Here is a 26,196-nt window from a genome sequence, read left to right on the forward strand (position 1 = left end):
TGCGAGGATGTGGGAGTTGTGTGATCGCGCTTTTGATTGGCCTATGGCCTCTACAAGGGTACGGCGATCTGATTCGAGTTGGTCAAACCTGTGAAATATTTCAGTGTTAGATCAGTAAAATAGGAATATTTTTTAAAATCTGTGTCAGTGTTTTCTTGTGAAGGTTTGTAAATATCGGTGTTTATCAATTCGATCGCACCCACCAAGAAATCGATGAATGGAAGAAAATCCTAAATTCTCGAGTGCGCGCACTCTGGACTAGGGTACGTGATAGACAAAAAGATAAACGACACAATCTGAAGATTAGTGGAGAATAAAGTATATCCAGTAGTATTTTTTAACCTTTAAGTGAAAGTATATATAGTTAAAAATAGACATCTATACCGAAAATGGGAATTGAGGTGCCGGTCACGAGACCGAAATGGAGCAGCGGTGCATTAACTCGCCCACTCCGTGTACACTGTTACCATCGATTGTTGCCGAACTGCCGGTGAATGATTGTAAACAGAGTATTAAGAAGACCAAGACACAGAGCTATATATATATAGTTGTGAACAGGCTAAATAGTTTGTAGATGTTAGTGCGTGCATGCATGCTTCCCTATATCTATAACGGCATGTATGATATAATGTTTATAATTACACAGTCTACTATCACTATACATAGCAACACATACACGTACCATGCCATGAACGCAGGGCAGGTCGAAATAATTTGGCAGACACACGATCAATGGTTCCTTCTTGCTGCACTTAAGGAAATGGTTTTACGTAGTCAAAGATAGAGGGAAGAAGATGAAGATTCAGACTTTTTTTTTAAGAGGCTTTTGTTTTAGATTGAATATGCGCATATTGATGAAAGTATACAAAATAATGCAGTAATCATAACTGCTTTCATTCTTCTCGTTGAACATGATGCCACCTTTCACAACAGACCTTGATCCCTACAGCTACTGCTTGTAGGATGGATCGAAGATTCGGGGAAAGGGGTATTGTGCATCTCATTTTTATCCGACAGCAGTCCCCATCATCGATGTGAAGCTTATAGTGTTCGCCAATTACAACATACTCCTTCATTCGAGAAGCATGACTGTGTGATCGTACTAGAAGTAACCAAAACACTCCTCTAATGCAATTAAGTATTGCTTTGGCTGGTTCCTGAAACTCCTTCAGTAGCAAGAAGCACGTCTCTGAAGGCTCCTGAGGGATATTTTTTCCTCCAAAGATACGTGGGCGGCAAAATCGGTGTCTGCCTGAATTAACTCGCTTTTACGTGATCAGTTTGATATGATTTATGGATCAGAATAAATTTAAATCAGGCTATCCATATACAGTAAGACATGGACAGTATAGCGCCTGGTCCTTTATTTTTCTTGGGTCAGTACCATGGGATGTCCTTGTTTTTCTCCGCCGATCCTAGTCGGTTGTGGCGGTGTCCTAGCCGTTACTTTTGAGTTCGAAAATAAAAATAGTGCCTTATCCTGGCCTCTGGACAAGCTCAAGGCTCTTCATAAATGACAGAAGGTGATGTGGCGACAATTAATATGTTTACCACGCCAAAGATTAGTGTCCACACACAGCAAGAACCACAATCCGCAGACCAAATAAAAATATACACGCTGGAATATACTCCATCTCAATTCCAACAAATCCAACAGACGACATATAGTTGTCAATGCGGTGCCCCTTTCCCATCCCCACAGAATATCTGCTGATCTCTGTAGGTCCTTAACAGTTTGATGGCAGAACTTTTGGCAAGCTTCTTGGTTTGTATATATGTTGTTGATCTTAGTACGTAGGATAGTATGATCGTGAATGGCTTGCAGCTTCATGCCACCACGGTTTTGCCTTTGCTTCAGCACGATCAGTGAAGCCCTCATTTCACACGTTTGATGTTAGACATCAGAATGATGTTTATATCACGCATTGTCCCTTCTACAAAGCATTAGAAATAAGGAAAAAGTATAGTAACATTGATTGAAGACCCCTACATTTAGGGATACTGTAATTTCATAGAGAAATGTTTACGTAAGTTGATTGAATAATTACGGAGATTAGTGGTTTGATGAATAACAGTGTTTGTACTGGTGTATGGACATCATTGGTGATTCTTGGGAAGGGGCACAACACTCATACGATCCACTGTCAGACCTTGGTCAATTGTATGCATCTGCTTATATACTCTTTATAATTACATCTCACAGCACCGTAGCTTGTGCGTAGTGCACTGAACCGCAGAGAAGAATGTACCCCATTCGAGGCGTGCCCACCCACATGTTCTACAGAAACGGGTACCTAATTTATTTGGAAGATAAAGGCAGTAGGAGGAAAGGGTAGATTCAACCTTCTATAAACCGTGATATTGACAGTAAACCACTTATGCTTGCTGCCCGTCAGTCCCTCCTTGACTTGTGCCTGTCGCTGGGGTTGGGGGAATGGAGCACATGTATAGATGCGGCAGCTGACAAGGCCCGCCACTTACGACTATTTTAGACGTTCGTAAGCCAGTTTCTCCTCTGGCCACCATGGTGTCGACTACCCTCCAAGGTACCTTGAAAAACAGTCTGACAAGTTGTCGTACCCGATTACATGGCCAAATAAGACCGGCTAACGTCACTTGACTGTTGCAGATAGATGTTTCAGGTGTTCCTGCCCATCAGCCACTATGCAATATGAACTTTAATCGTAAGCATGCTGAACTTGCGGTGTAGTAGAAAGATTAACTCTGTGATACAATTTATTATTTTTATAAGCTTCAGATCTAGAATTATCATGCATGCTAGTCTGTCAGTGTATTCAGCGATGTTATTCACCAATAAATTTGTCTGTCGGAGGAGGGAGGGGCTGCAGGTGCACCCTAGCCAGTTTGGTGCATTGTACTTCCCAGTGGACCCTGGGTTGAATGTGTAGTTGACCCAGAGGATTTGGGAAGAAAAGTGATCCCTTCACAATGACGAAATGGTGACAGGACGACCTTTACCTTTCTTCATACAAGTGGAAAATGACGATGAACGATTTTTAAAATTGTTCAAAATCTTTTAAAACAAATTTAATTTTGATAATGCCAAGAAAAGGTTTTAACAAATTTTAACCATAGCAACCGAATGTGATGTCTTTTCATTGCTTACTAAAAAAATACAACAGCTAAATGCAAAAACAAAATGCATGAAGATGAATGTTGTATTAGCATGTGAAATTGGCATATGCAAATGAGACAGCTTTGTTCCAGTTTCTGCCAGATGTAAAAAATGAACTAAACCACAAAAAAATCGGTTCCCAGTCACTTAATCCCCAGACACTTCATCCCCGACACTTCATCCCCTAGACTTTTAATCCCCAGACACTTCATCCCCAGACACTTAATCCCTAAACTAAATCCTTAACTATAAAAATTATGAAGTCAGCGAAAAATTTAATTGAAATTCAAATTCAAATCATGCTATTAACTTCAACGTCATTTGAACATCTACAACATTAGTTAAAGTTCATATAAGCTAGTAAAGTTAATGTTCTTCAACAATATGATATGAAAATAGTTCTTGAGTGTCGGGGATGAAGTGTCGGTGATGAAGTGTCTGGGGATTAAGTGACCGGACACCAAAAAATCAAATATTGAAACTTTTCAGATCTATATAAAAATTTAATCAATAATGATATTTTGAAATAGTGAGAACATAGTTTGGTTTATTCCTTGCTGCTCCTTTGAGGAACATAGGACCGCAACACCACCTCGCCAGCGGACCCGGTTTTGGGCAGCCCCCTTCAGTTGTGCCCATGTGGTCTCGATGTCCTTTGCCTCGCTCTCTACTGTTCTTTTCTAAGTCTGCTTTGGTCTCCCAACTCTCTTCTTTCCCTGAGGGTTCCAGTCAAGTGCCTGCTTGGCAATGGTGTCAGCTGGTTTGCGCAGGGTGTGTCCTATCCAGCCCCATTTGCGCTTTTTGGTGTCTTGGCTAGTGGCATTCTGGTTGGTTCTTTTCCACAGGCTGCTGTTGGAGATCTTTTCAGGCCAAGTGAGAACATATAAAGAATCAAATATTTGCCCATGAATATTCAATACATTAAATGCAGCTAAATGCAGCTACAAACTTATTTACAAAGATGACAGAACACACTTGGTTTAAAAGTCCTGCCAATATGTTTTGCACATGTCCGCACGATTACTTTCTGCTCATGTAGATATTTTAAATAATTTCCTAAAGGCAGAAAACTTTCTTCTGTACAAGGTCTCCTCTCCAATCTCCTAATAAAGTCACACAATACATTCGATACAGGCAGCATTTTCCTGGCTTGACATGGTACTCTTCACTGTCTAAATGTGACTGCAAGCCCGGAGACAGAGACAGAATATCCTGGCGTTGTTCCCCAACAGATGAAATGGTTACCCTTTCTTCCTCACCAATTTCTCCTTGACACTTGATAACAATAACTGCAACTAAAGATAGACTATGCTAATGAGTTAAGCAAGATGGAGATTGCTGCTGCTCTGCCTAACATGGACGCGCGCACATCCACAAAAACAAATTGACATACACTTCATTGAGCACAAGAAATTATAGCAGTAACAAGTATGCTGTGTCTTACAGTATATAACATTTGGTACAAGAAGTTTACTGGCTATTGTAAAAGACCCCTCACCTGTGCCTTTATGACAATTGTGACAAATGTGTACTAAGATGAAATGGAGCTTTCCAAGGCTTGACTCTGCAGCTGGGCCTGAGCAATGTCTTGAAGTGCTTGCTGAATCTGTGCCATAAGCTCTTCCCCTTTGCATACAACTTCTTTCAATTTTTGTGCTGACTCTTGATTCTCTTGCTCCAATCTCTGTAGGCTTTGCAGCTGTAACATTTATAAAACTACAAAATGCAGCTGTAATATTTACACTAAGGCTTTAGTGATGTAACCAACACGCCAGTCCCTGATGGCTACGTAGGGTGGGCTAGTCGTACAAGAACACAACAAAGATTGAAATTGCGCTACTGTAGATTTTATTCAGAGTTTCACTCTCACTTCCAAACCAAAAAGCCCCTCTCAACTGTAAAGCTACACTACTTATCCTCTCTCCAGTCGAACTATCCACTATCTTTTTCCCACGGTTTCGTCACCACCTTTCTCAGCCCACGTGGAAACACTGGACACACCGACCACGACCCGTCTGGTCATTGTTTCCCCATAGTGGCTCAGGCAACTTTATAGCTTCAGGTGTAACAATAGGTCCAGTCACCAGTAGCCGCGGTTCAAGTACGAACGTAGCCGGCATGAGAAAGGGACAGTCGTTTGACCCCAACCCTCTAGAAACAAAGATACACTCAGTACACTACTAGAGTGCTACAGCGAAAATACTTTATTTCAAACTGTTGCTTCAATGCAAACAAAACATACAGTTTTTCTCTGTTAGGTAATAAAAAAGGAAGCTCATCATTAAAAACATATAGGACTAGCCAGAGCACCAATATTACCTGGGTTGTTTTCTGCCACTCTCTTCCAGGTAGGATTATATTGTAATCATTCAATCTATCAGCTTACCTGAGTCAAGCATATTCATGCATAGCTTCAGCATGGCCAAGTAGTGAAACATTATATTTGTGGTTGTACAACTATTGCTGCCTCCCAGTATAACAGGCCAAAAGCCCATGGTTTCAATTAGAGGGAAAGATAAAAATTGTGTTGCAAGTGAAGCTCTCTGTGTGGCATTTTTTATTTCTTTGCAGGTTCCTGCCCTATTTCTCTTAACTTCTTTCTTTACACCCCAGCCAGACAACTTTATTCTTTGTTTGATGACCATATGCTAACAATCTCTGTCACCAATACAAGATAATTATGATCACAGAATTTTAAGCTGCTGTGCAGCAAAACAGTGGATCTTTCTCCCCTTCCATATTTGCCATCTACCCACCTTATTTAAACAAGCACTAAAACACATCTCTTACATAGGCATTACTCACAACAACAGTCCACACAATGCTATTCCATCTTCTAAACCTTTCTTTCACTGTTTTCATCTATTGATTACTCTGCCTGCTTGTCTTGCTCTGCCTATTCACAAAACTCTCAATCTTTACTGTTTGTTACCCAATTCTTCTTTGCTTTTTCTATATCTGTCTTTTATTATCAGTATTGTTGCTTACCCTTTTGTCCTTAATATATCTTATTCTTGTCTCAAGGGAAGAGAGCATGCTCTTTCCTAAGTGTGAGCATAAGCTTTATAAATCAAGCATTTATTATTATTAAGGTCTCATAGTCTGCAGTTAGTGTCTACCATCAAATTAATGTATGCAAAGTGTGGGTTTCACATAAGCCTCCCACTAGTGAAGATGGAGGTGTAAGGTTTGTGAAGGTTTTTTTTTTTCCCCAAGATATTTTCAAAAAAGGTACTGAACAGCATTGAAGTGGGTATAGGGAGACGGATTGGTGTTTTACGCTGATCCATCAACTACGGGTATATCACAGTAAAGCAGCCAGCCCTGCAAATAGGAACCAGGCAGTAATGGGCACCCTTGATAGACACCCCCTGTTGTGTGAAAGAAAAACTTCAACTTGGTTATACAGTAGACAGCTATGGTATCACTATTGTATAGGAGCAAGTAAGAACTATGTTTGTGGAATAACATACCAAAGCATGGTGGAGGGAAGAAACAAAAGCAGGGCTTCTGCTTACGCAAAAAATTGCGTACAGTCGCATTAAAAGTTCGGAGGACCCCTTCAATTTTCGTCGATGGGGTCCCATTCAAAGTTGGGTGAAGAACAGGAACCCCTTAAAAATCTGAAGAAGGGGTCCCTGGGACCCCAAAGAATTTAGCCTTAGCAGAAGCCCTGAAAAGCATACATTAAAGCAGGAAACTGGTATAAAATGTTACCTGTAGATCTAAAGATGACTCCTCACTTGGAAGTGAATCAATCAAGACATCAATATCTTTAGCCGTCCTCGCAACAAGTTTTGCAAACAAGGCAGCATAATCTGCAAAACAAAATTAAAAAAGCAAGAATGCTGTTAATTTTATTTTTGTAAAGCACTTTGAGCCTGGCTTTGATGATGGTGTAAAGTGCTATACAAATCAACTTTATTATTATTAAATTTATTTCTATTAGCTCATAAGTGATAAGTAACGCACATCGACCCGAAGTATGTTTTTTTACCTTTTAGAAGCTTTGTAAAATGATCAAAACTATTATTGTAAAAACTATTATTGCAAAATAAATTAATTCAAGGTAAAGAAAACATAAGAACAAAAACACTACAACTCCAGGTAAAAAAAATTACAGATCCCATACGCATGATGAAAACTAAAACTTAAATAAAAAGAGCCTGACTCCAAAAACATCCTAGTTATAATTAGCAATTGCTCTATCAGCTGATCATGCAAAATTGTCCACCTCATATTTGAGAACAGTGACCTTACCCACAGTCATAAGGGATAAACTTTTTGGCCCCCTGAAGTGGCTTCACTCTACAGCCTCTTCTGTAGTGTCATAGATAAGTGTCTGCAGAATCCGATAAGCAGTACAGTGGAACCTAGGCTAACGACCACAATCCGTTCTGGAAAGTTGGTCGGTACTCGAAAATTTCGGTAAATGAAACAATTTTCCCCATAAGAAATAAGGGAAATACAGTGGTACCTCGACATACGAGTTTAATTCGTTCCGTAACCTTGCTCGTATGTCAAATTGCTCGTATCTCAAAGAAATTTTCTCCATTGAAATTCATTGAAATCCCATTAATCCGTTCCAGCTCCCAAAACACCACCTCAATTGTTTTTGTTAAGTTTTTTTGAATAAGAAAAAGTGTATTTACAAGAAGAAACATTGATTTATGAATAACAAATACATATTCTATAAAAACATATTAAATTCTTCGTTTGTGGAAGTGTGTGGGATCTGTTTCAGCAAATCACCGTAAATCGCTCATGCCTTCTCACACATGATGCTTTGTGTTAAGGTTCCTCCTTGAAGCTGCTTCTCTGTCACCCACACAGTCAATAGTTTCTCCATCTTTTCATGGAGAGAAGTCCGGAGCTTAGAAATTATTGTAACGCCCCTAGCTGGCGTTGTACCCTTTATCAACTTCTGTTTATGCTCAGAACATATCATTGATGTGCTACACCCGTACATCCTCGCCAAGTCAGTTACTCGCACACCTTGCTCATGTTTTTCTACGATTTCGCACTTTAATTCAATAGACATCACCTTCTTCTTCGGATCCATGGTTACAAAAATAAATGTGATAATGTTTTGTAAATGTACAAAAAGCAAAAAACGCATGTTGGGGTTGTGTGCAGCGGTGTAGTGTGCGATTCCTCGTATCTCAAATCTTGCTCTTATCTCGAAGCAAAATATCGCTCGCTCGGCGGCTCGTATCTCAAAACACTCGTATGTCAGGGCACTCGTATGTCGAGGTACCACTGTAGATTTAATCGGTTCCCAGTCCCTATTGACTCGCTAATATATGAAAGTTACAGGCTATATAGCAGCACTTGTCACTGGGGTTTTCTTCTGCAAATCTTCGTAAATTTGCAGTACCTTCTCACAAATAAACGACTCACTGATGATTGTAACGATTCGCGATTGAGACGAATCTAGTTAGATTCATGTTTATTCTTAGCTCTCCCTGTGGTCAGGGAAGAGCAGTCGCGCGAGCGCTGACGTAGCTCTGCGTGACGATTCTTTTGCGTCATATAGTGAATGACGTAAATGAACTGAGCACAGTGTAACTAGGGCGACGGTAAGCAATGGAGAGCAATAGAGTACTCATGATTGGTTGAGAGAGTCTCCAAGAAAGACTGTTGGATGGTCGTCCTAGTTACCTGGTCGCTAGGGGTGCCTGATTGGTCAGGAGGGGGAAAAGGACGTGTTAACTTGGTGATTCTAACGGTTCTCGGGGGAGACGAGACCAAGCAGTTGGAGTGTACAGAGCTCCGTGGGGAGTGTACAGTGTATGGTTAACTGCCAGCACGGGTAGCCGACGTGTGTCCAGTGGAGTATTATCGTGTGGAGTATTACCCAGTGTGGTACAGTAATCAATCCAAGCGGAATATAATATCTTCGCCGATACGGCTTTAATCTCCTTAACTTCACGAACTGAGTGAAGAAATTCAGTGGACTTCACAGTTAACTTCACGAACTGCGTGAAGAAATTCAGTGGATTAACCTGCTGGTCCAGTGATCTCGTCAGCGCCAACCGTCTGAGAAACGTTTGGAGGAGGTTGACGCTGGGGAAGTAGCGTCCTTTTATTTTGTTTCATCCTTATCTCATCGTTAGTTAATTTCATAAACATTAAATGTGTTAATCGTTGGCCGGACCTTTTTGTTGAAAAAGGTGAAAGAGTGCGGCGAGCGTGGTTCACATGCAGATGTTTACACGCGCTCGCAGACACATTCAACACACTCTTTCGTAAAACGTTACAAAGATAACACCTTTTACCTGTTTCTCGTTTATATACACAAGCAACAACTTTTCTACTTCTTCTATTATTTGAAGCCTTTGTTTTGTTAAAGTACTCGCTCCTTTCGAAACATTAGCTTCTTTATGTTGAGATTGTCCATTTCGACATGTCATATTTGGAGATAATATCCGACACACGCATGCCTCCTTCATACTTTGAAATCTTTTCCCTTTTCAATTCAATTGTTGGTTGCTTCCTTTTCATTACCTTGCTACTTTTGCTCTTAATTTTTTTTTTTTTGAGCCCTGATTGAGGGCTGTATTATTAATATAAAGCACAAAAATCACTAAGAAGGATGCGCACAGAAAAAAGATAATGAACGACTGATCGCAACGGCGTCTCGAGCATGAGTGATGCTTAGTCTGAGATGCTGGTCAGTCCTGTGTGGGTGGCGTGGCTGTTTGGTATCCAAATTTTGTTTGGTATCCGGTGCAAATTTTTAACAAAATTTTTTGCTGTTATCTGAAATGTTTGCTATCGAAGGCATTCGCTAGCCGAGGTTCCACTGTATATAATATTCTTTACCCTTTCTCTCAAAAAATGTCTTTCAAACCTTCTGATGGTTCTTGAACAGCTGGTTTTCCACCTGGTTTTTCAAACCCAGGAAAAGGACTTGGGGTGGCATACTGTTGTAGAATACCAATACTGTTGCAGAAATTCTCTGCTTGCTGGAAAGAAGCAAATCATCAAAATTATATTGTTATTTAAATAAATTTAAAATAAGTAATGAGTTTTATGTTTTCACACAGTCCACAATATTCTTCTACTTCGTTACTTAACTAAGGACGAAAACCAGTATCAATAATTTTAAGACTGCTCAGGGGAACTTTTAAAAGTACAGGCACAATCTTTTACTCGTTCTTGACTGCGCAAATCTTTCTGCTGCTTTTTAAGTGTAGTCATTTATTGTTGTGCTGATTTATTGCATTGATTCTTCAAGAAGTGATCTGAATCTTTACACATAGATCTTCTTTTCCATTCCCCATATTAAACTAATATAGTTCAATTTGCCTTTTACAATAATACGATATTACTAGCTTGAGATAAACTAACTTGGTTCACAGCGTCCTGTAACTGCGTTAATCTGTCGGCCATTTTGAGAGTTTAGTTTATTCCTTTTTGCTCCGTTGAGCAGCATAGGGCCGCAAAAAATTTTTTTTCAGACCAAGCAACTTTCAAAAGATATGAGAGTATTAAAAATTGACTTTTTTAATATTTTAGCATTAACTTATTCTACAAACGCAAAAATCTTTTTTTCTAATTTTTCTTCATACATAAATGTTTTAAACATTATTAATAAGTCAATTTACGCTTAACTCCAAAAAATATTAAAAACGTACTTTACTAACTTAAAAAACTACGATTGTTAATATTTCATCTCTGACGCTTTAACCTTTTAGTATTAAATAATATTAAACAGGCATAGCAAATTTTTTAATGTTTATAATTCATAAACATTTGCAACAAATAAAATTCATTTTTTACTTATAAAATATGAAAATATTTTTCAAAGTTTGCGATATTAAATAAATTATTTTAGACTGTAATTTTAAGAATAAAAAGAATAAATTACATTAGCTTGTATTGCTATACTCTCTGATCCATACGTTTATGTTATTCCTTCCTTCCCGTGGTGCCGTAGTCCTTTTACGCCATACTTGATTAAGTGAGCGTGACTACGTTTCGTGTCTACCCTAGACTTAAACGTAAGTACCATAAAATATCTTAAAATGTCAAATCATAATGTAAAATTGATGACTAGAATTACACAAAATTTGTTTATAAGTATGTAAAAGTGACAAATGTCATTTTAGAATATATTTCTGTACTCATGTAAAAACCACGTGGATATGTAGTGTTCGTGACTTGTCAGTCAGTATAGTATAACTGTCTAATTACGATTGTTTTACTTTCATTTGACTAACACTTATCAATTGAATTTTAAGCAATTTCTTGATTTTAGTTGTTTCTGTTACACGTATTTTCAGTTAAGAATAGAGAGTTTGAGATTCGCGACGCGTAGGGAAACAGACTTCAGCAGCAAGGGCGCCCCTCTAGGCTTACTCATTGTGAGAAAACGATTACGTTTTAGAGAAAAACGAAAACAATTTCGTTTTTTGAAGACATCAGTCGTAAATCATGTTACATTCGCATCGCTTAAATGCTTTTGGTCTGCGATTCTTATACTCATGAGATGCTTAAGATGCAGTTTATGCAGCTAAATGTGTCTGTGACGTTTGTGTTTCATTTATCTATTTGCATAAGAATTGATTTTAATTTTCAGAATGCGTTACGTGGCCGCTTACCTGCTTGCTGCCTTGGGGGTAAAAGGAGGCAACCCCTCAGCCGCAGATGTTGAGAAAATTCTGAGCAGCGTGGGTATCGAAGCTGAAGCCGACAAGGTGAAGAAAGTCATAAGCGAGCTTGGTGGCAAGGACCTCGAGGAACTAATTGCAGAAGGTAATGTGTTGATTCAAAAACTTATAGAGAGGTTTAAATTTTAGAATATCATTTTGGGGGATATTTTTCGGTTTTAAGGTACGTGCAGGTACTGTTTATAAAAGAAATTGAAATAGTGACTGGAGTAGATTCAGTTATAACCATCAACGCCTTTCATTACAGGAAGTAAGAAGCTTGCATCTGTTCCATCTGGAGGTGCTGTTGCAGTCAGTGGTGGAGCTGCTCCTGCGGCCGCTGCACCTGCTGCCGCTGCTGCAAGTAGTGCACCTGCAAAAGAAGGTATAGCTGTTTTCTAATTGTGGTATGATTAATGGCCCACAACATTAAAGATTGTGGGAAAGGGGAGAGCATTGACAGCTTTGAGTATCACGCATGCTAAATACAAGTAATTGAGCGGCCAGGACCAAAAATCTATTTTCGGTCTGCTTTGCCAAATCCTGGCCTTTCTCCTCGTAGATCATTCTTTCACAGTGTTATTTTTAACATGCATATTTGTCCTTCTCTTCCAAAGTAAATCAACAATTACATTGTATTCCTTGGCTTATGGTACTAGAGTTTAATATTTGGTTAGCAAAGGTAGATGAACTTACAGGTTAGTTTGTTGACCTATTTTTAAGTCATTCCTTACACCATCTTTATTTTTGTTTGTTTTAACAGCCAAGAAAGAAGAGAAAAAGGCTGAATCAGAAGAGTCTGACGATGACATGGGTTTTGGTCTGTTTGATTAAACCTGTTACCTGCACATAACAACATGAACATAAATGCATTCATCAGTCAATAAAGACTTTTTCTTTTATATTTTGTGTTGATTGTTTACATCTTGTGTGATGTCTGGCTTGTCCTTCTGTTTACAGTTTAACGATATTGCAGAAATTTTGCTAGTGCATGTTTGTGGACACTGTAGCAGTCTTATGTGTTCCACAGTAGCCATAGAGTGTTTTTCTCTTGCTTTTCTGTTGTTCTGTATTACAAAGGTGGACCGAATTATGTGCAATTGAAAACACTGGTGCCAAAAGAGAGACTATTATGCTTTCAAGTTTTGCATATTTGCTGCTCACTTGTGAAAGGTTTTTTTTAACAGTATGTGGGCGTGGCTCAATAGGCCAAATTTACAGCAGTCTGCTTAAAAATATAAACTGTCTAGCTTCTGCCCTGTCGTACCCTTTACCAATAATATCAGTATGGGTGAAAGTTGTTCCTTCAAAACAAAAATTCTACATTTGATTTTTTAGAATAGATTCCATCATTTTCTCTGGCAGTAATGAGGTTTTATGATTTGAAATCTAATATCGATTCTTTGTCAGAACTGGAAGGATGCTTTGATTGGTCTGCTATTTAAAATTCACACCCCGGCTTTGCTTCATGTTAGCCATAGCCGTTCTTGTAGAATGAACATTCCGGAGCACCAAAAAAGTCTCAAAAAAGCATCCATTTCATAGCCAAAGAAAGACAATACAAGAATAAAATCTTGAGATCAGAGTGATTCCAGGGAACTACACAAGGTTTATAGCGTTTACAATTCGGTATAAAGAATTGTAGAAACTGTATTATACAGAAAGACTCGAGGATTATGCCAACTACAGTGATAATGTTGGTTCATTCTGATTGTACACTTTTTCTGTAGTGGATGAACAACAAGGGGTGAAAAGGGCGCCTTCGTGAATGCTGTGTCTCATATACTTTTGATGACTGTTAAGTTAAAGGACAGTCAAAATTTTTAAATCATAAAAGGGTAATATTTCATCAGGCGCTATTTCTAAAAAAAAAAAAAAGTCATAAATATCAACTGGGATTTATGGAAGTATTGCTATAAAGACAGCTGGGACCGTCGAACATAGACAATAATCAGGATGCTTGTCAGCACAACTACGGACAACTCAAGACTACAGCAAGATGTATCAGTTATCAAAGTTCCTGTCCTTTTTGACTTTCATTTTCTTCATCTCTCTCTAATATTACCTATTGCTAATATTAAATTACCTAATAAAGTTAGATGGTGCCATTAAAGACTTTATAGCTCTCTTTTCTCATTTTGAACTATCTGTAAAAAGATAGCTGATACCATTATGCTTGTTTATATGCCTTTCGTTTTGAACAACTGCTATAAAGACAGTTGGTACCATCAAAGAAGGGAACAAACACCTGTATTTCTTCATTTTCGTTTTCTTGCTCGTCTTTTTCAAGTATTTCCTTCTCATTCATTTTCTTTGTGTGTGTTGAGAAGGGATCTGTAAATAGAGAAAGGTGTATTGAACGGTATGAGTCACAAGGAAATCCTATTGCAACTGACTGTCTCGAAACTGGAAGCTCATTACTCATGCTAATAAACTCTCTATCCACGTAAACACAGAAATACTATATTCAGTTGAAAATGTTTGATTCTTGATCGTTTTTCTTTTGTTTCTTTCAATAACTTTGCTTGAAAAAAAAGTACATAAAGTATAAATTTTGACAAATTCCGTTTGTAATAAACAGGGCTGGCCTTAACATCAGGCCAACTAGAACAAAAAAATCTCTTGCCTTGGGCGCAAACACGTCTGCATTTGTGTGTATATATATATATGTTAGCAACAAATGAAAACTATTATTCTGGTAAATCATAAACTGGCATCAAAGTGGAAGTGGTCTACCCCGATTTTTGGTGAAGGTCACATGTAGACATCATTCTCCTAAATATTCCTCAAATGCTGATGAGAACCGACGAGAAACATACGTCCCATCATGTACTTATATGTCCTGTGTATTTCGTAATAGATGCTGATCGTCAGGGTTTAGGGCATGGCGTGGGGACTTGGGTAGCAGGGCTTAGGGGTGGGGGTGCAGCATCCCATCAAAAAAGATACTAAGAGCGTCGTTCTCTGTCAGCATGGAGTTTGTCTCCATCACCTAAAGCTGAAAGTCTCCCTACACCACTGACTTGTCCCTCACAATTTACGCTATTATTCTTATTTACTTAATATACGTGTATACTGCTATGAAGAAAGAAAAAAAAAGTTTGTAGATTTACTGACATCTGCGATTGCCTTAGAGAGTCCGTGATCAAATGAGGTTCCCCATCCCTGGTTTAAGCAATAATGCAGTGATTCGATCCGTAACAAATCACATCTGTCGACCTTATTATGATATCTATATCTTTCAAGATGGTATATAGGGTATAATAAGCTATAAAGCACTTCATAGTTTAAGAGAGGATTATTTATGTCTTTATCGCAGGTAAGTGTGTTTTAACACAACGCATTGTTCATCGAGCAGTGCTATATTTCGTCGATAGGAATGCCATTTGTAGGATTTAACATTGCTTGTGAAATTAATAATAGACAACACGCAACTATTTCAACGAGACAAGCCGATCTGGGCTGGAACCCTAAGGGGCGGCGCAGGGTTGGGAGACTCAGACAGACATGGAGGATATCAGTCCACAGAGAGCGGAGGCAGCTGGAATGACATGATCTCAACGCCTAGGACCGGATCCGATGGTGGGGTGTCAAACAACCAAAAGACCACTCGCGCGCTCCGTCCCTTCAAAGCGTGAGCCTTAGCCACCTGCAGCAAGACTCAACATTCATTAATCTACAGGAGTTTATTTTTAAATAGCAAGATTATGTATATTAAAGGAATCATAATAACAGCATAAATTTTAAGGGGCTAACAAGGATAGACACATGCGAATACATGACGAGACCATGCAGTATGTATGCTTCTCGTTGGCTATCCGTAGTCCGTCTGCCTTTATCGAGTTGACTAAGAGGACAATCAGGACCAGGAAGGCTGGGATTGTGCATGTTGGGAAAATGTTAACACACTGTGGCAAAACCACTGCAAAATCCCTGAAGTGGCCACTTCTCCGTGCAATAAAATTGTCATCTAACAAATAGCAAACCCCACGAAGAGGAACTAACGCATGCGCAAGACACGTGCTGTCTATAGCCGTCTTTGACAGAATTAATAAAATCTAATAAAATGACTAAAAATCTTTTTTAAAAGTGACTGAGAATTATGTAGAACATAGATGCTAGGTTGTTTAACGGATGTTTATCCTCACCTTGTTTTAATTGGAGTGTGTGCATGTTTGTGTTAAGAGAAAAATGTTTTAACAATGTATCTCGTGGTTTACTCATATTCGAGTTTCTTTTTTGACCACCCAGAAATGCAGACTGCATGATTACTAGCGGCAAACAGGTAGGGTTATCTGTACTTAAGAAGGTGAGCAAGAGCAAGGATTAATCAAGAAAAAAGACGAGCGTAGAGAGTGTTCGCCCTAAGTCTACGTGGACTAAGAGAAGTAAATGGAATAGTTTCATTAAGAATAATCTCCCTTGGGAAGATCGATGGACTACGCAAGCGTACTCGCTGTGTCCGTCACTTCCTCGTTTGCAGCCGGCAGAACCAAAACGTGAACATGCTTTCTATCGTCAGCTCAGTGCTTCGTCGCTTTTTGCAAAATGCTTCGCAAAAACATGTTTTGTTTAGTTCAGTCCTAGCTTTCTGTTTGCTTTCTAATGCCGTTGGTATCGGCGACGTTATATGGGCTGTGAACTGTGGCGGTGAGGCGCACACAGACATTCATGGCATACGCTACCAGGCGGATCCTTTAGAGGTCGGATTTGCGTCCGAGTACGGAAAAAATCTAATAATTCAAAGAGTTGTTCCACAGGACCAGGTTCTTTATCAGACCGAGCGCTATCATCTTTCTACATTCAGTTATGATATACCGATATGGAAAGATGGGGATTATGTGTTGGTCATGAAGTTCAGTGAAGTGTGGTTTACCTCACCTAATCAAAAGGTAAGGTAGAACTCGACGACGACGTTTCCATTGCCAATGACTTAGAATCCATATACGTGATGTAATCGCCATATTCCATTCTTGGTTTGTGTAGATGGGAAATCAAACTGTTAATGGTAGGATGATTGAATCTTTCAATTAGAGACGAAAGTACCAAATGCGGGACGGGAATTCACTTTCTGGACTTTTCTTGAAAAGGATTTATAAAGTCTCTGTATGAACATATGAGCTTTTTACTGCATTCTTTTTCTTGTGGTTTCCATACCATTATCTGGAAGTACTTGTACGCGACTTCTATTACACAATTTCCATATGCACCATCATAAAGGAGTTAATATTCATTTTCATATATACATATCATTATTAGTGAACTTAACACAACAGATTCAAGAGCTGTTATCATACAAAAAGGGTAGCTGGTTGCTTTCATGAGACTTCCATCTCAAATATTCAAAACTTACATAGCCTATCTGGTGTAATAAAAAAAGTTAATGGCATTTAAGTTGAAGGAAGACATATTGAATTGTTACATCTATGATGCTCTAAAGTACTTTTAACTAATGCAAAAGTGTTTTACATGGCAATAAGTAGCTGTACCTTTAGTTCTACCACTTGCCTTCTTTTGAAAATTCCATCATGACATGCAGGCATTATTTTCTTTCCCCCCCAAAAAAAACCATGTTTATTTAACCAGTCAGAAACAGTTGTAAAGACTTTCATGCTTTTTGCACATAATCATTTTAACCTCTCAGAACAATGTTATTGTATTTTTGCAGGTATTTGATGTTGTTCTAAATGGAGAGCACACAGTTGTCAGTGAGCTAGACATATTTGCAAAGGTGGGTCGGGGCGTGGCCCATGATGAAATTGTGCCTTTTTCTATTAAAGGAGGAAAACTCAGAGTGAATGGTGAGACATCTCAGATCGATGGGAAAAAAATCAGTCTTGAGTTTGTCAAGGTGAGCCATTTCTTATTTATTTAGTTAATGTGAATATTTCTCAGATTTAAAAAAAATGTGTTGGTGTTTTTTTAAATAAGCAAGGGTAAAGGACTAGTTAAGAACAATAGCTATGTACACTGCAAAATCATGTATGGGAAATGCTCTTTATAATATTAAATGAGCAGTGTGAAATAATTTTGATTTTATGGTTGGAAGAAACAACATATGATGCTAGGTTGATATAATTGTTTAGCTAAAATCAAGGTGAAAGATTAGGGCACAGGTGGTGATATTGATTTTGCAACTTTTCTAGTTGCTTTCAGCTTTTGCCTTGTTAAGTTGCTGACTTTTGATTGGAAGAAAATTGTGTGGATTGTGCTTGGAAAGTTTGATTGATTGGTAGGCATTGTGTGTGTAAAATGTAGGCCCCAGAAGAGCTTGTTATTGTAAACATGTTATTGGATACGGTGAAACAAGTGAAAGACTCGTGGGAAAAACCATGGAACTGAAAATGGAGGTGTTGAATAGAAGGCAAAATGCATGTGTGAGGTGGGGGTAGGAACAGGATGAGGAAGGAGGCCTAGACAAAGGGTAAAAGCATCTATTGCAGAGCAACATAGTCCTGTCTTACTGTTCTCTCCACTTTTTATTTTTTAAGGCAAATGTTCCATTCATTAGATCCCATTTTATTTTTTTCTCTTTCCCTTTAATTCTTGCAAGTAACTCTTTCGAGATTGAGATTAAGGAAAGATACAGCTATGTGTATGTGTGTGCATTCATGCATATGATGCAGCATAGGCATACACACATTGATGCACCTGTAAATTTACATTCATTTGTTCTTTACATAAAACTATATTTCTTAAAAGTGCTTTTTTTTTTTGTTTGGCTTGATTGATTTTGCTCAGCCATGAATATTTGTCATAATAATGATTGAAAAAAACTTGATAACAACATCGTGGTTTACAAGAACGGACACATTATTTTAATCAAAATTTCAGAAGCAGTAAATGTCACCTAAAGGGGACACGATGTAAGCTCACTTTTCTACCTGCTTTGGGCGTAATGGCCTTGATTGCAGAGTAAAAATAAAGACAACTCTGCCAAGTGATGGGTCACTTCCATTGTTTGTCAGACCAAAACCTCTTTTTTCAGTTCCCACTCTCCTGTTGCAGTTTCATTATCCGAAGGTCCAACAAATATGGTTATCAATGGTCCATTGAACACCCAAAATGCTTTTAGAGGTTGTTCTTCTCATGATCCAGTCTATGACAATCAGTAAGATTGTCGGTGAGAGCATACAACCTTGCCTCACTCCAGTCCTCACTGCGAAGGGGTCAGTCAGCTTTCCATTGTGGATCACCTGGAATATTGAGTCCTCATACAGCTGCTGGATGATGGCAATGAACTTCAGTGGAAATCCGTAGTGCTGTATCAACTTTCAGATGGTTTCCCTGTCTACGGAGTCAAAAACCTTCTCAAAATCCACAAAAGTCATGTAAAGTGGTGACTGCCATTTGATGAACTGTTCAATAATATTCTGTAGTGAAGCGATGTGGTCTTTGCATGATAGGGAACTACACGTTGAATTTGTGGTGCGGTCTGTCAGGTGAGTCATAGAAAAACCCCAGTGTTATCTTCATAGTTGACACGAGTAGGTGGTGGTCTGTGGCTGTGTCTGTGCCTCGCTTTACCCTGACATCCAGCAGACTCCTTCTAAACTGGCAATTAATGGTGATGTGATCGATCTGGTTTTCTGTATGTCTATCTGGTAAAGTTCAAGTGCTCTTGTGAATGGTTTTGTGTGGGAAAACTGTGCCTCTGACTACAAGCAGAAATCTGTGAGCGGCTCACCATTTTCATTGCAGTTGCCCACATTCTTTCCCCATTATGCGTCCTTTGTCTGTATTGTCATTTCCAACTTTGGAATTCACGTTGCCCATTAGGATCTTCAGGTCTTGTTTTGGAGTACAATCAACCAGCGCTTGTAGGGAGTTGGAAAAGTCTTCCTTTTCCTCTTCTTTAGCTGCATTGGTAGGTGCATAGCACTGGATGATAGTGATCTTTCTTCCTTTGGAGTTGAACCTGGCTGACATGAGTCATGTGGAAACTGGTTCCCATGCAATTAGTGCTCTCGCAGCCTCTGATGTCATCAGTACAGCTACTTCTTGTGTGTGGTCATCGTCAGGGTCTTCATGTCCAGAGTAGATGATAGTCTCCCCTGACAAAAGTCTGGTCTGGCTTGGCCGCTGCCATTCCATCTTGTCTTGCACAGGCCGAGGAGCTTGATGTCATAGTTCTTCATTCCCTGGGCTACCTTGGCTGATTTCCCTCTCTCATATAGGGTTCTGATGTTCCAGGTCCCTGTCCTGGTTTTTCCATGGCTGTGAGAAGATGGGTCAGCAAGCTGACTTTCTGAGGGCTTTAGCCAACACGCATCATAGGCTGTTCCAAAGAAGGATCTTCCCATCCAGGCTGTCGTTGTGCTTGTGTTAAATTTGCGGTTTTTGTAGCAGGGGTTGTTTTAGAGGGTGGGGTTGCTAGCCCCACGCCCAGCCCTCCTTCATCCAGGCTTGGGACCAGCAGGTTACTCGGGAGGTTTCCAGGCGGAGTTACCAAACCAAACCAACTACTTGTTTGTTATATCTTATTCCCATCCCTCTGCTGGTTGAATGTATGGACCCACTTTTGCCTACTATAACTAATGTCATTAATAACTGCTTACTGAATTTGTAAAGATTAAAGTTAGTAAGATCCTGTAAACACTTTATGTTCTCTGGATACTGCCTACTAATATATTGATTTGGGATTTTTTTTTTTAAAGGGAGATTTGGACAACCCAAAAGTCAATGCTATTTATGTGGTGAAAGGCACAGTAGAAGGTAACTAATCTTTGTTTTTGTCCTGACAGTTTACATTTTATTTAGGATTCCTTGAATGGCTTAAAATATGAAATATTTAAAGGCAAGGCTACTTTTAGATCTGTTGTTAATCAAGCAAAAATGTGCATGTAAGATGTTAAGGCAGTTAAACTTTTTGCTATGATTACAGCATATTCTGATATCACAATTGAAAACATCAGTGTCAAGACCATAAAGAAGAAGATGGCTTTTAATTTTGGTTGTCTTTAATTAAATTGCTTGTTTGATTTTGAATAAAATTTGTGTTTGCCTTTGGTGAATATTTTTATGCTTGTTTTTTTAGATAGCTCAGCTCTTCAGCTGATATTATCTATATTATTTGAATATTTGTGTTTTTTTTATTTAGTGTTTTGGGAGTATGTGGGTTGTCTGGGTTGGTGGGGTCTTGGAAGCTTTTAAAAACCTGTCAAATCACTTAGTACGTGCAGTGCATAAACATCTTTCTGGCAAGGGGATGATTAATATAAGCAACATCTGCTATTGGGCTAGGCTTAGCATTGGATATTACAAATGGGTTTCTTTGAGACCTTAGAGTCTGTTAAGGCTGACATCATCAAGATTAGGGTATACACTGTAAATATTTTCACTGTAAAATTTCCTTTATCAGATATTCCAAAGCTGCCCCAACTTGCTGGTGGAGAAACGCCACCCGAAGAAGAAGAAGAAGATGATGATGAATCTCAAAATAACAAGCCGTCCAAGCAGCGCCGTCCATCTGGCCCACGGGCTAAAGATCCATACGCTGCTGATGATACAAGCACAATGCTTCTGCCTGTGTTTGTGGCTATTGGAGCATTCATTCCTCTCCTATTTTGTTTATGCAAATTGTAAAAGTCATGCAGATATGGAGCTGTTTATTTTTACTGTTAAGAATTGACCTAAGGATAGCTAAATTTTGAAGTCAAACACCCATTCCCCAGCCATTTCTTCATTCTGTCTGTTTGTCCACATCCATCCGTCTCTTTTTGTTTACTTGTCTGTAAAACTTATTTCTGTAGTCTACCAGTCTGCAAATCTGCCTGTCTTTACGCTGTTTTTTGCCATTTTATTTATTTATTTTTTTTAATAAGGGAAAAATTAAATGTTCTGCCTTTTATATCTCTTGTCAAAGGCAGGACTGGATTAAAATCTTCCCCTTTTCCACTTAATAACTGTGCATTTCGACTACATTTGAAAGGTAAAAAACTTCATCATCTAACTTTTTTAATAAGCACAATTTACTGTCATTGCTGTTTGTTGTACTATGGTTCTGTGCACATGTATTAATTTTAAAGCTTGGAGGGTGAGTGTGACTAGGCATTTTCATATGTAAATTCAAGGGACGGACAAATCTGAATGATCATTTTAAGAAAACATGTCAGTTCTTATTTAATCTCAATTCAGCTGATGCAGTTCTAAATTTATGATTACATAATTTATATATTTGTAACATAAGATTTGTATTATTAAGATGTTTTAGTTATGCTGTTAGACCAACGTTTTCATAGTTGTGAAATGCTTTAAGCATAGATACCAATTAATTAATTATAAAAAATCTGATAAAAACATTGCAGCTCACCAGCTTAGACACATTAAATGTTTTCTTAAAATCTAAAAAAGCAGACACGCGACAGCATTGTGCCTATTCATAAATGTTTTATAATGTGATGATTACACGAGTGGTGTAATCATGCGGACACTTTCTTATATATACAGTCATAATTTTGTTTGCATATTTTCTAGTGTTAAATCATAAACTTTAAAATTAGGTTTGCATTAGTTGTAATTGACATTATTTGAGAACTCGAAACTGGCAGTGTTTGTGGAATTTTTTTTTTTTTTTTTTTTGGTGTTTAGTATCATTTTTAGTGCTGTTTTGTGTCTGGAGAGATGATATGTTCAAATATTTGAAAAAAAATAATGATTGTTGCAAAATTATTAAAAAGTGAAACCTTGACAATGTCAACGATGTGTTTACCAGGGTGGAAAAAGAGACAAATTGTTACCACTGGAATAGGTCATTTGCCCTTTTGTTCTTGCATGGCTCAGCAGATGAGATTAATGAACTCCAGAATCTGTAGAACATGAGTTAATATTATATTAGTGGTTGATTAAATCACAAGAACTCAGTAGCTCTTTAATAAAAGAATCCTACAGTTTTCTTTTCTGTCAGAAAATATCTTTCAACAATTTATTTTCTTAAATGATTTATGTTAGTGTTTTAATGCTCAGAAATGAATACCCTTCACCTTCCAAAGTTTTTACTTTTGTTACACAAATTCTTTTGCATGACTTGTATGTGGAAAATGAGAAAAGTGGGTTGGACTATAAAATCAGTTTTGAGTTTTGAAAGCTGCTTAATTGATTTGTTTCTTGTGTTCTGTATGTAGAATTTGCTTCCTTTTTTACGGCAGTGATGTCTCACTTGGACTTTGACCTGGGTATACATTTAATGCTTGTTGACAGGCATCCAGATTTAGCATCTTGTTTGCTGAATATCTGTTTTATGCCACATCAGTAAATGTGGCAAAGGGTCATTTTTTTTTTAAATATTATTTGAGAAGTTGTCAAAATATTATGTTCTTTTTCTCTCTTATTCTTTCACTCTCACTGTTGAAAATTAAATGTGGAGAAAAGAAACAAATGCATTTCGGTAGAAAATACACAGTTCTATATTTCTACTTTCATATTTATTACTGTAAAGAGTATATCCATGAAGTGGTGTTGAGCTGAATTATCTTAAAGATTCTTTTTTCTAAAGAGAGGTAGTAAGAATACAGAAATCCTATTACATTTTTATTTATCGTATTTAAATATATGAGTGTTTTGAAGCACTTATATTTTATGTGAAATACTTTCAGCCTCAAGGTTAGTTTGCTGCTTCATTTTTATTCAATTATGCATACTGTTTGACAATAGGATGATGATATTTATGCTAAAAATGCCCTCCTTTTATCTTCAGTTTTAGAAGTGGGTTTTTCTTGTAAACATCTTTGCAGTCTACACACTTTGTAGTGAAAATGCTAGTCAGTGTTGCTTCTCTTGTGCTGAGTTGAGCAGAACTGTTATACATTAAGGTTGAAATCTAAAGTACAAAAATGTTTGTTCCCAGCACTAAAGGAGCATTTCATTGATAGTCATAATTAGAAACTGACATAGAATGCTCCAACTGAAATTGATGGAATATGTTCAAGTCAATAGATGACAACAGAATATGACCATGTGTCTCATTCTTTATCTCCCACACAAACCACTTTTTATTATTTTGTTATTTATTTTCTATTTATTTATTATTATTTGCAATAGGAAAGTAATTAGCAAAGTGCCCATCTTCTTTTCACATTCTTTGTTTCTATAATTAAAAATAAATTGCCCTATATGATAGTTATGGTCATTAGTTAAGATGCTCTCCCAGTTTTCTCATTCTCGTTCTTTGCATTGCATCTTGAGGATGGTGTTCTTACCTTTTTCTTTTGTCATTGTTTGCCATTGGAAAGATATATCTTACACAAAAGCATATTTATGATATAGTTAATGTCTTGAAAGGGTGTGTACATGCAGATCATCAGTTTTTAATTGCATTGCTCCCCTTACTCTATTTCTTTCTCTTTCTGTCATTTTGTGTCACACAAGCTCCTGTGTGATTTACTTATCACAGGCCTTTTAGCTGCATTGTCTTTCATCTGTCCATCCAGTAATATCTCTTGATGACGCACAGCTTTCATAGAGTGACAATAATTTTAAATCCTCTCAACAAGACTACAGCTGATACCTAAATAATATGAATAAAGTATTGCTATTGCTGGCAAACAAATATTATGTGTAAGTTACAATAGAAACTAGGAAGCTTGCATAGTTAATTTTTTTCAAATATGGCATTTGTTTTGTATCTATACAGCTTCATGCTTCTCAGTTCTATTCAGAAAAAATAATTAATGAATTTTTTTATAAGGTCTGACTTTTGTGTCTTCTGCAGTGAAATTAGCAAAAGAATGATTGATTTGTCATGATATTGAATTTAATATTTATGGTTTTTTAACATAAAACAGTAAATGAATGAGCTTGTTGGCCAGCAACTGTTTGAGTTCACATTTGTATGAATGCTATTCAAAGTGTACATTTTTGACTTTCTGTGATTGATTATGCATATTTTGGGGGATATATATTTCCCAAACATGTGTGCTCTGTAGTTGACTAATTCAAGACTTAAAGAATTTTGCTTTTCCTGGAAGATTTGTTTTTAGTAACCCTCGTTTATCTTTGTAGAGTTCGCTGTACTCTTCTTATTTCTAAACAGAGTTGAAGGAATGTTTATCTTTTCTGATCACCACATTTTTTTCTAATACTACAATGAAGAAGACTTGTTGATATATGAAAAGATATGGTAGGCACTTTTAAAATGCTACATTATTTTTCAGCAGATATCAACCCTTGTTTGATCTGTGGCTGTATTTTTGTGGTTGAATGTCATTGTTATACTATTATCAGGGTGCCTCCATATTTCTCTCCCTTTACTCATGGTTTCACTTTTCTAAGCTTTCTTTTCTTTCCAGTTATTCATTTGTCGATAATCTTCCAGAGTCTTGTTTCGACTTTGTTTTCATTTCATTACAAATATCTTTTTGTATCTATTACAAGACAAGTTGTTTTAGTTGACTTCTAATGACGGAGATGTAAAGAAGAGAACAGTGAAGTCTTGAAATCAATGCTCAAAATGAGCTAATATTTTGGACCACCTTGGCCTTTGTTCTCAGTTTTACTCAGCATTTTATTCAGATAACCTCTTGTATGATTCACTTGTCTTCTTTTCATTCTTTCCTGATATCTAAACGTTTTCTTTAAAAAAAATTGTTTACCATAACACTGCATAGTTTGTAATATATGTACCAATTATTTGTTTTTGACTGAATGTGTTTTGTTGTGCTGAAGATATAAGTAAATTTGGGAGAAATGCACTTTTCTGATTGAGGTGAGAATATGATTGACATATTTGTGTGCCATGAGGTACAATTCCAAAGCATGAAATCTTTATAAAAAATTTAATTATAAAGTTTGGATGAAATGCCTTACTTCTAAGTTTTGTTTTTCTTTGTACTAGAGGGTTTATTTTACACTTGTTTCTGCGTGTGTGTTTTTTCTTTTTTCATTTTTTGAAGGTGCTTTTGTTATGTCCTTTCAAGTGGGTTTATATCTAGTGATAAAATTCACTTTTTAATTATCACACATAGGATTTATTAATAAAGTCGTTTACTGCTTTATTTATGTGGAGGCTTAAGATCGGTATAGTACTGATATGGGCTATCTCTTCTACTGTTTCTTTGAAGTTATTTTTTTTGTGGTCAGGCATGGTTGTAATGCTTGTTTGCTTGCTTTTGTCCAAGGTTACACGCCAAGAGTGATCTTGACGGGTATAAAAGTAAAGGTTAATTGGTTTGTGGAACGCCATGTCAGCAAAAGTGGTGATTGAAACTATTGTACAATTTTGTGGAAGACGATTTGGAATAATAAACAGTTTATGTTGATGAGTTTCCTGCACCCTGTGTTTCATTTATTTATTCGTTCGAAATGGGTAGCCAGTGGTTAGACCCACCCAAAAGTGCCCAAGCTATCCGACTCATTCCATCGTACTCCTTGTCACTCCCTCCTTTCCATTTAAAACGGCGTCTTCTTCCA

At 37.6% G+C, this 26,196-nt stretch overlaps 3 protein-coding genes across 5 annotated transcripts; 2 read left to right on the forward strand and 1 right to left on the reverse strand.

Annotated features, from left to right (window-relative positions):
• Positions 1-3,881: 3,881 nt before the first annotated feature.
• On the reverse strand, positions 3,882-10,616 carry LOC112562867 (mediator of RNA polymerase II transcription subunit 21-like). 3 transcript variants are annotated; one of them, XM_025236438.1, is made up of 5 exons: positions 10,490-10,616; positions 9,990-10,104; positions 6,854-6,954; positions 4,635-4,835; positions 3,882-4,425 (listed from the first exon to the last, which is right to left on the reverse strand). In XM_025236438.1, exons 1-4 carry the CDS (start codon positions 10,529-10,531, stop codon positions 4,668-4,670), a joined length of 426 nt encoding a protein of 141 aa, XP_025092223.1. In that variant the 5' UTR covers positions 10,532-10,616; the 3' UTR covers positions 3,882-4,425; positions 4,635-4,667. The 3 variants fall into 3 exon arrangements, with proteins under 3 accessions (XP_025092223.1, XP_025092222.1, XP_025092224.1); XM_025236437.1 differs by having other exon boundaries at positions 3,882-4,431; positions 10,490-10,615; XM_025236439.1 differs by having other exon boundaries at positions 3,937-3,996.
• Positions 10,617-11,024: 408 nt separating this feature from the next.
• On the forward strand, positions 11,025-12,692 carry LOC112563133 (60S acidic ribosomal protein P2-like). Its single transcript, XM_025236890.1, has 4 exons — positions 11,025-11,142; positions 11,721-11,896; positions 12,059-12,175; positions 12,554-12,692. Exons 2-4 carry the CDS (start codon positions 11,722-11,724, stop codon positions 12,622-12,624), a joined length of 363 nt encoding a protein of 120 aa, XP_025092675.1. The 5' UTR covers positions 11,025-11,142; position 11,721; the 3' UTR covers positions 12,625-12,692.
• Positions 12,693-16,204: 3,512 nt separating this feature from the next.
• LOC112561695 (malectin-A-like) lies at positions 16,205-26,058 on the forward strand. Its single transcript, XM_025234312.1, has 4 exons — positions 16,205-16,682; positions 17,459-17,641; positions 20,448-20,505; positions 21,152-26,058. The coding sequence occupies exons 1-4, from the start codon at positions 16,296-16,298 to the stop codon at positions 21,373-21,375; spliced, it is 852 nt and encodes a 283-aa protein (XP_025090097.1). The 5' UTR covers positions 16,205-16,295; the 3' UTR covers positions 21,376-26,058.
• The last annotated feature ends 138 nt before the right edge of the window (positions 26,059-26,196 follow it).

This window comes from Pomacea canaliculata, linkage group LG4 (assembly GCF_003073045.1).
Source record: "Pomacea canaliculata isolate SZHN2017 linkage group LG4, ASM307304v1, whole genome shotgun sequence".
NCBI classification, from domain to species: Eukaryota; Metazoa; Mollusca; class Gastropoda; order Architaenioglossa; family Ampullariidae; genus Pomacea; species Pomacea canaliculata.

What these genes read in the sequence shown, in the direction of transcription:
- LOC112562867 (XM_025236438.1), bottom strand. Translation starts at nt 10,531, where the DNA reads ATGGCCGACAGATTAACGCAGTTACAGGACGCTGTGAACCAA. An exon ending in TACAGGACGCTGTGAACCAA is followed by an intron (nt 10,105 to 10,489) that starts GTTAGTTTATCT and finishes GCTTCTTTCCAG; the next exon opens with CAAGCAGAGAATTTCTGCAA. An exon ending in TGTTCAAGAACCATCAGAAG is followed by an intron (nt 6,955 to 9,989) that starts GTTTGAAAGACA and finishes TTTGTTTTGCAG; the next exon opens with ATTATGCTGCCTTGTTTGCA.
- LOC112563133 (XM_025236890.1), top strand. Translation starts at nt 11,722, where the DNA reads ATGCGTTACGTGGCCGCTTACCTGCTTGCTGCCTTGGGGGTAAAAGGA. An exon ending in CGAGGAACTAATTGCAGAAG is followed by an intron (nt 11,897 to 12,058) that starts GTAATGTGTTGA and finishes CTTTCATTACAG; the next exon opens with GAAGTAAGAAGCTTGCATCT. An exon ending in TAGTGCACCTGCAAAAGAAG is followed by an intron (nt 12,176 to 12,553) that starts GTATAGCTGTTT and finishes TTGTTTTAACAG; the next exon opens with CCAAGAAAGAAGAGAAAAAG.
- LOC112561695 (XM_025234312.1), top strand. Translation starts at nt 16,296, where the DNA reads ATGCTTTCTATCGTCAGCTCAGTGCTTCGTCGCTTTTTGCAAAATGCT. An exon ending in TTACCTCACCTAATCAAAAG is followed by an intron (nt 16,683 to 17,458) that starts GTAAGGTAGAAC and finishes GTATTTTTGCAG; the next exon opens with GTATTTGATGTTGTTCTAAA. An exon ending in GGTGAAAGGCACAGTAGAAG is followed by an intron (nt 20,506 to 21,151) that starts GTAACTAATCTT and finishes TTCCTTTATCAG; the next exon opens with ATATTCCAAAGCTGCCCCAA.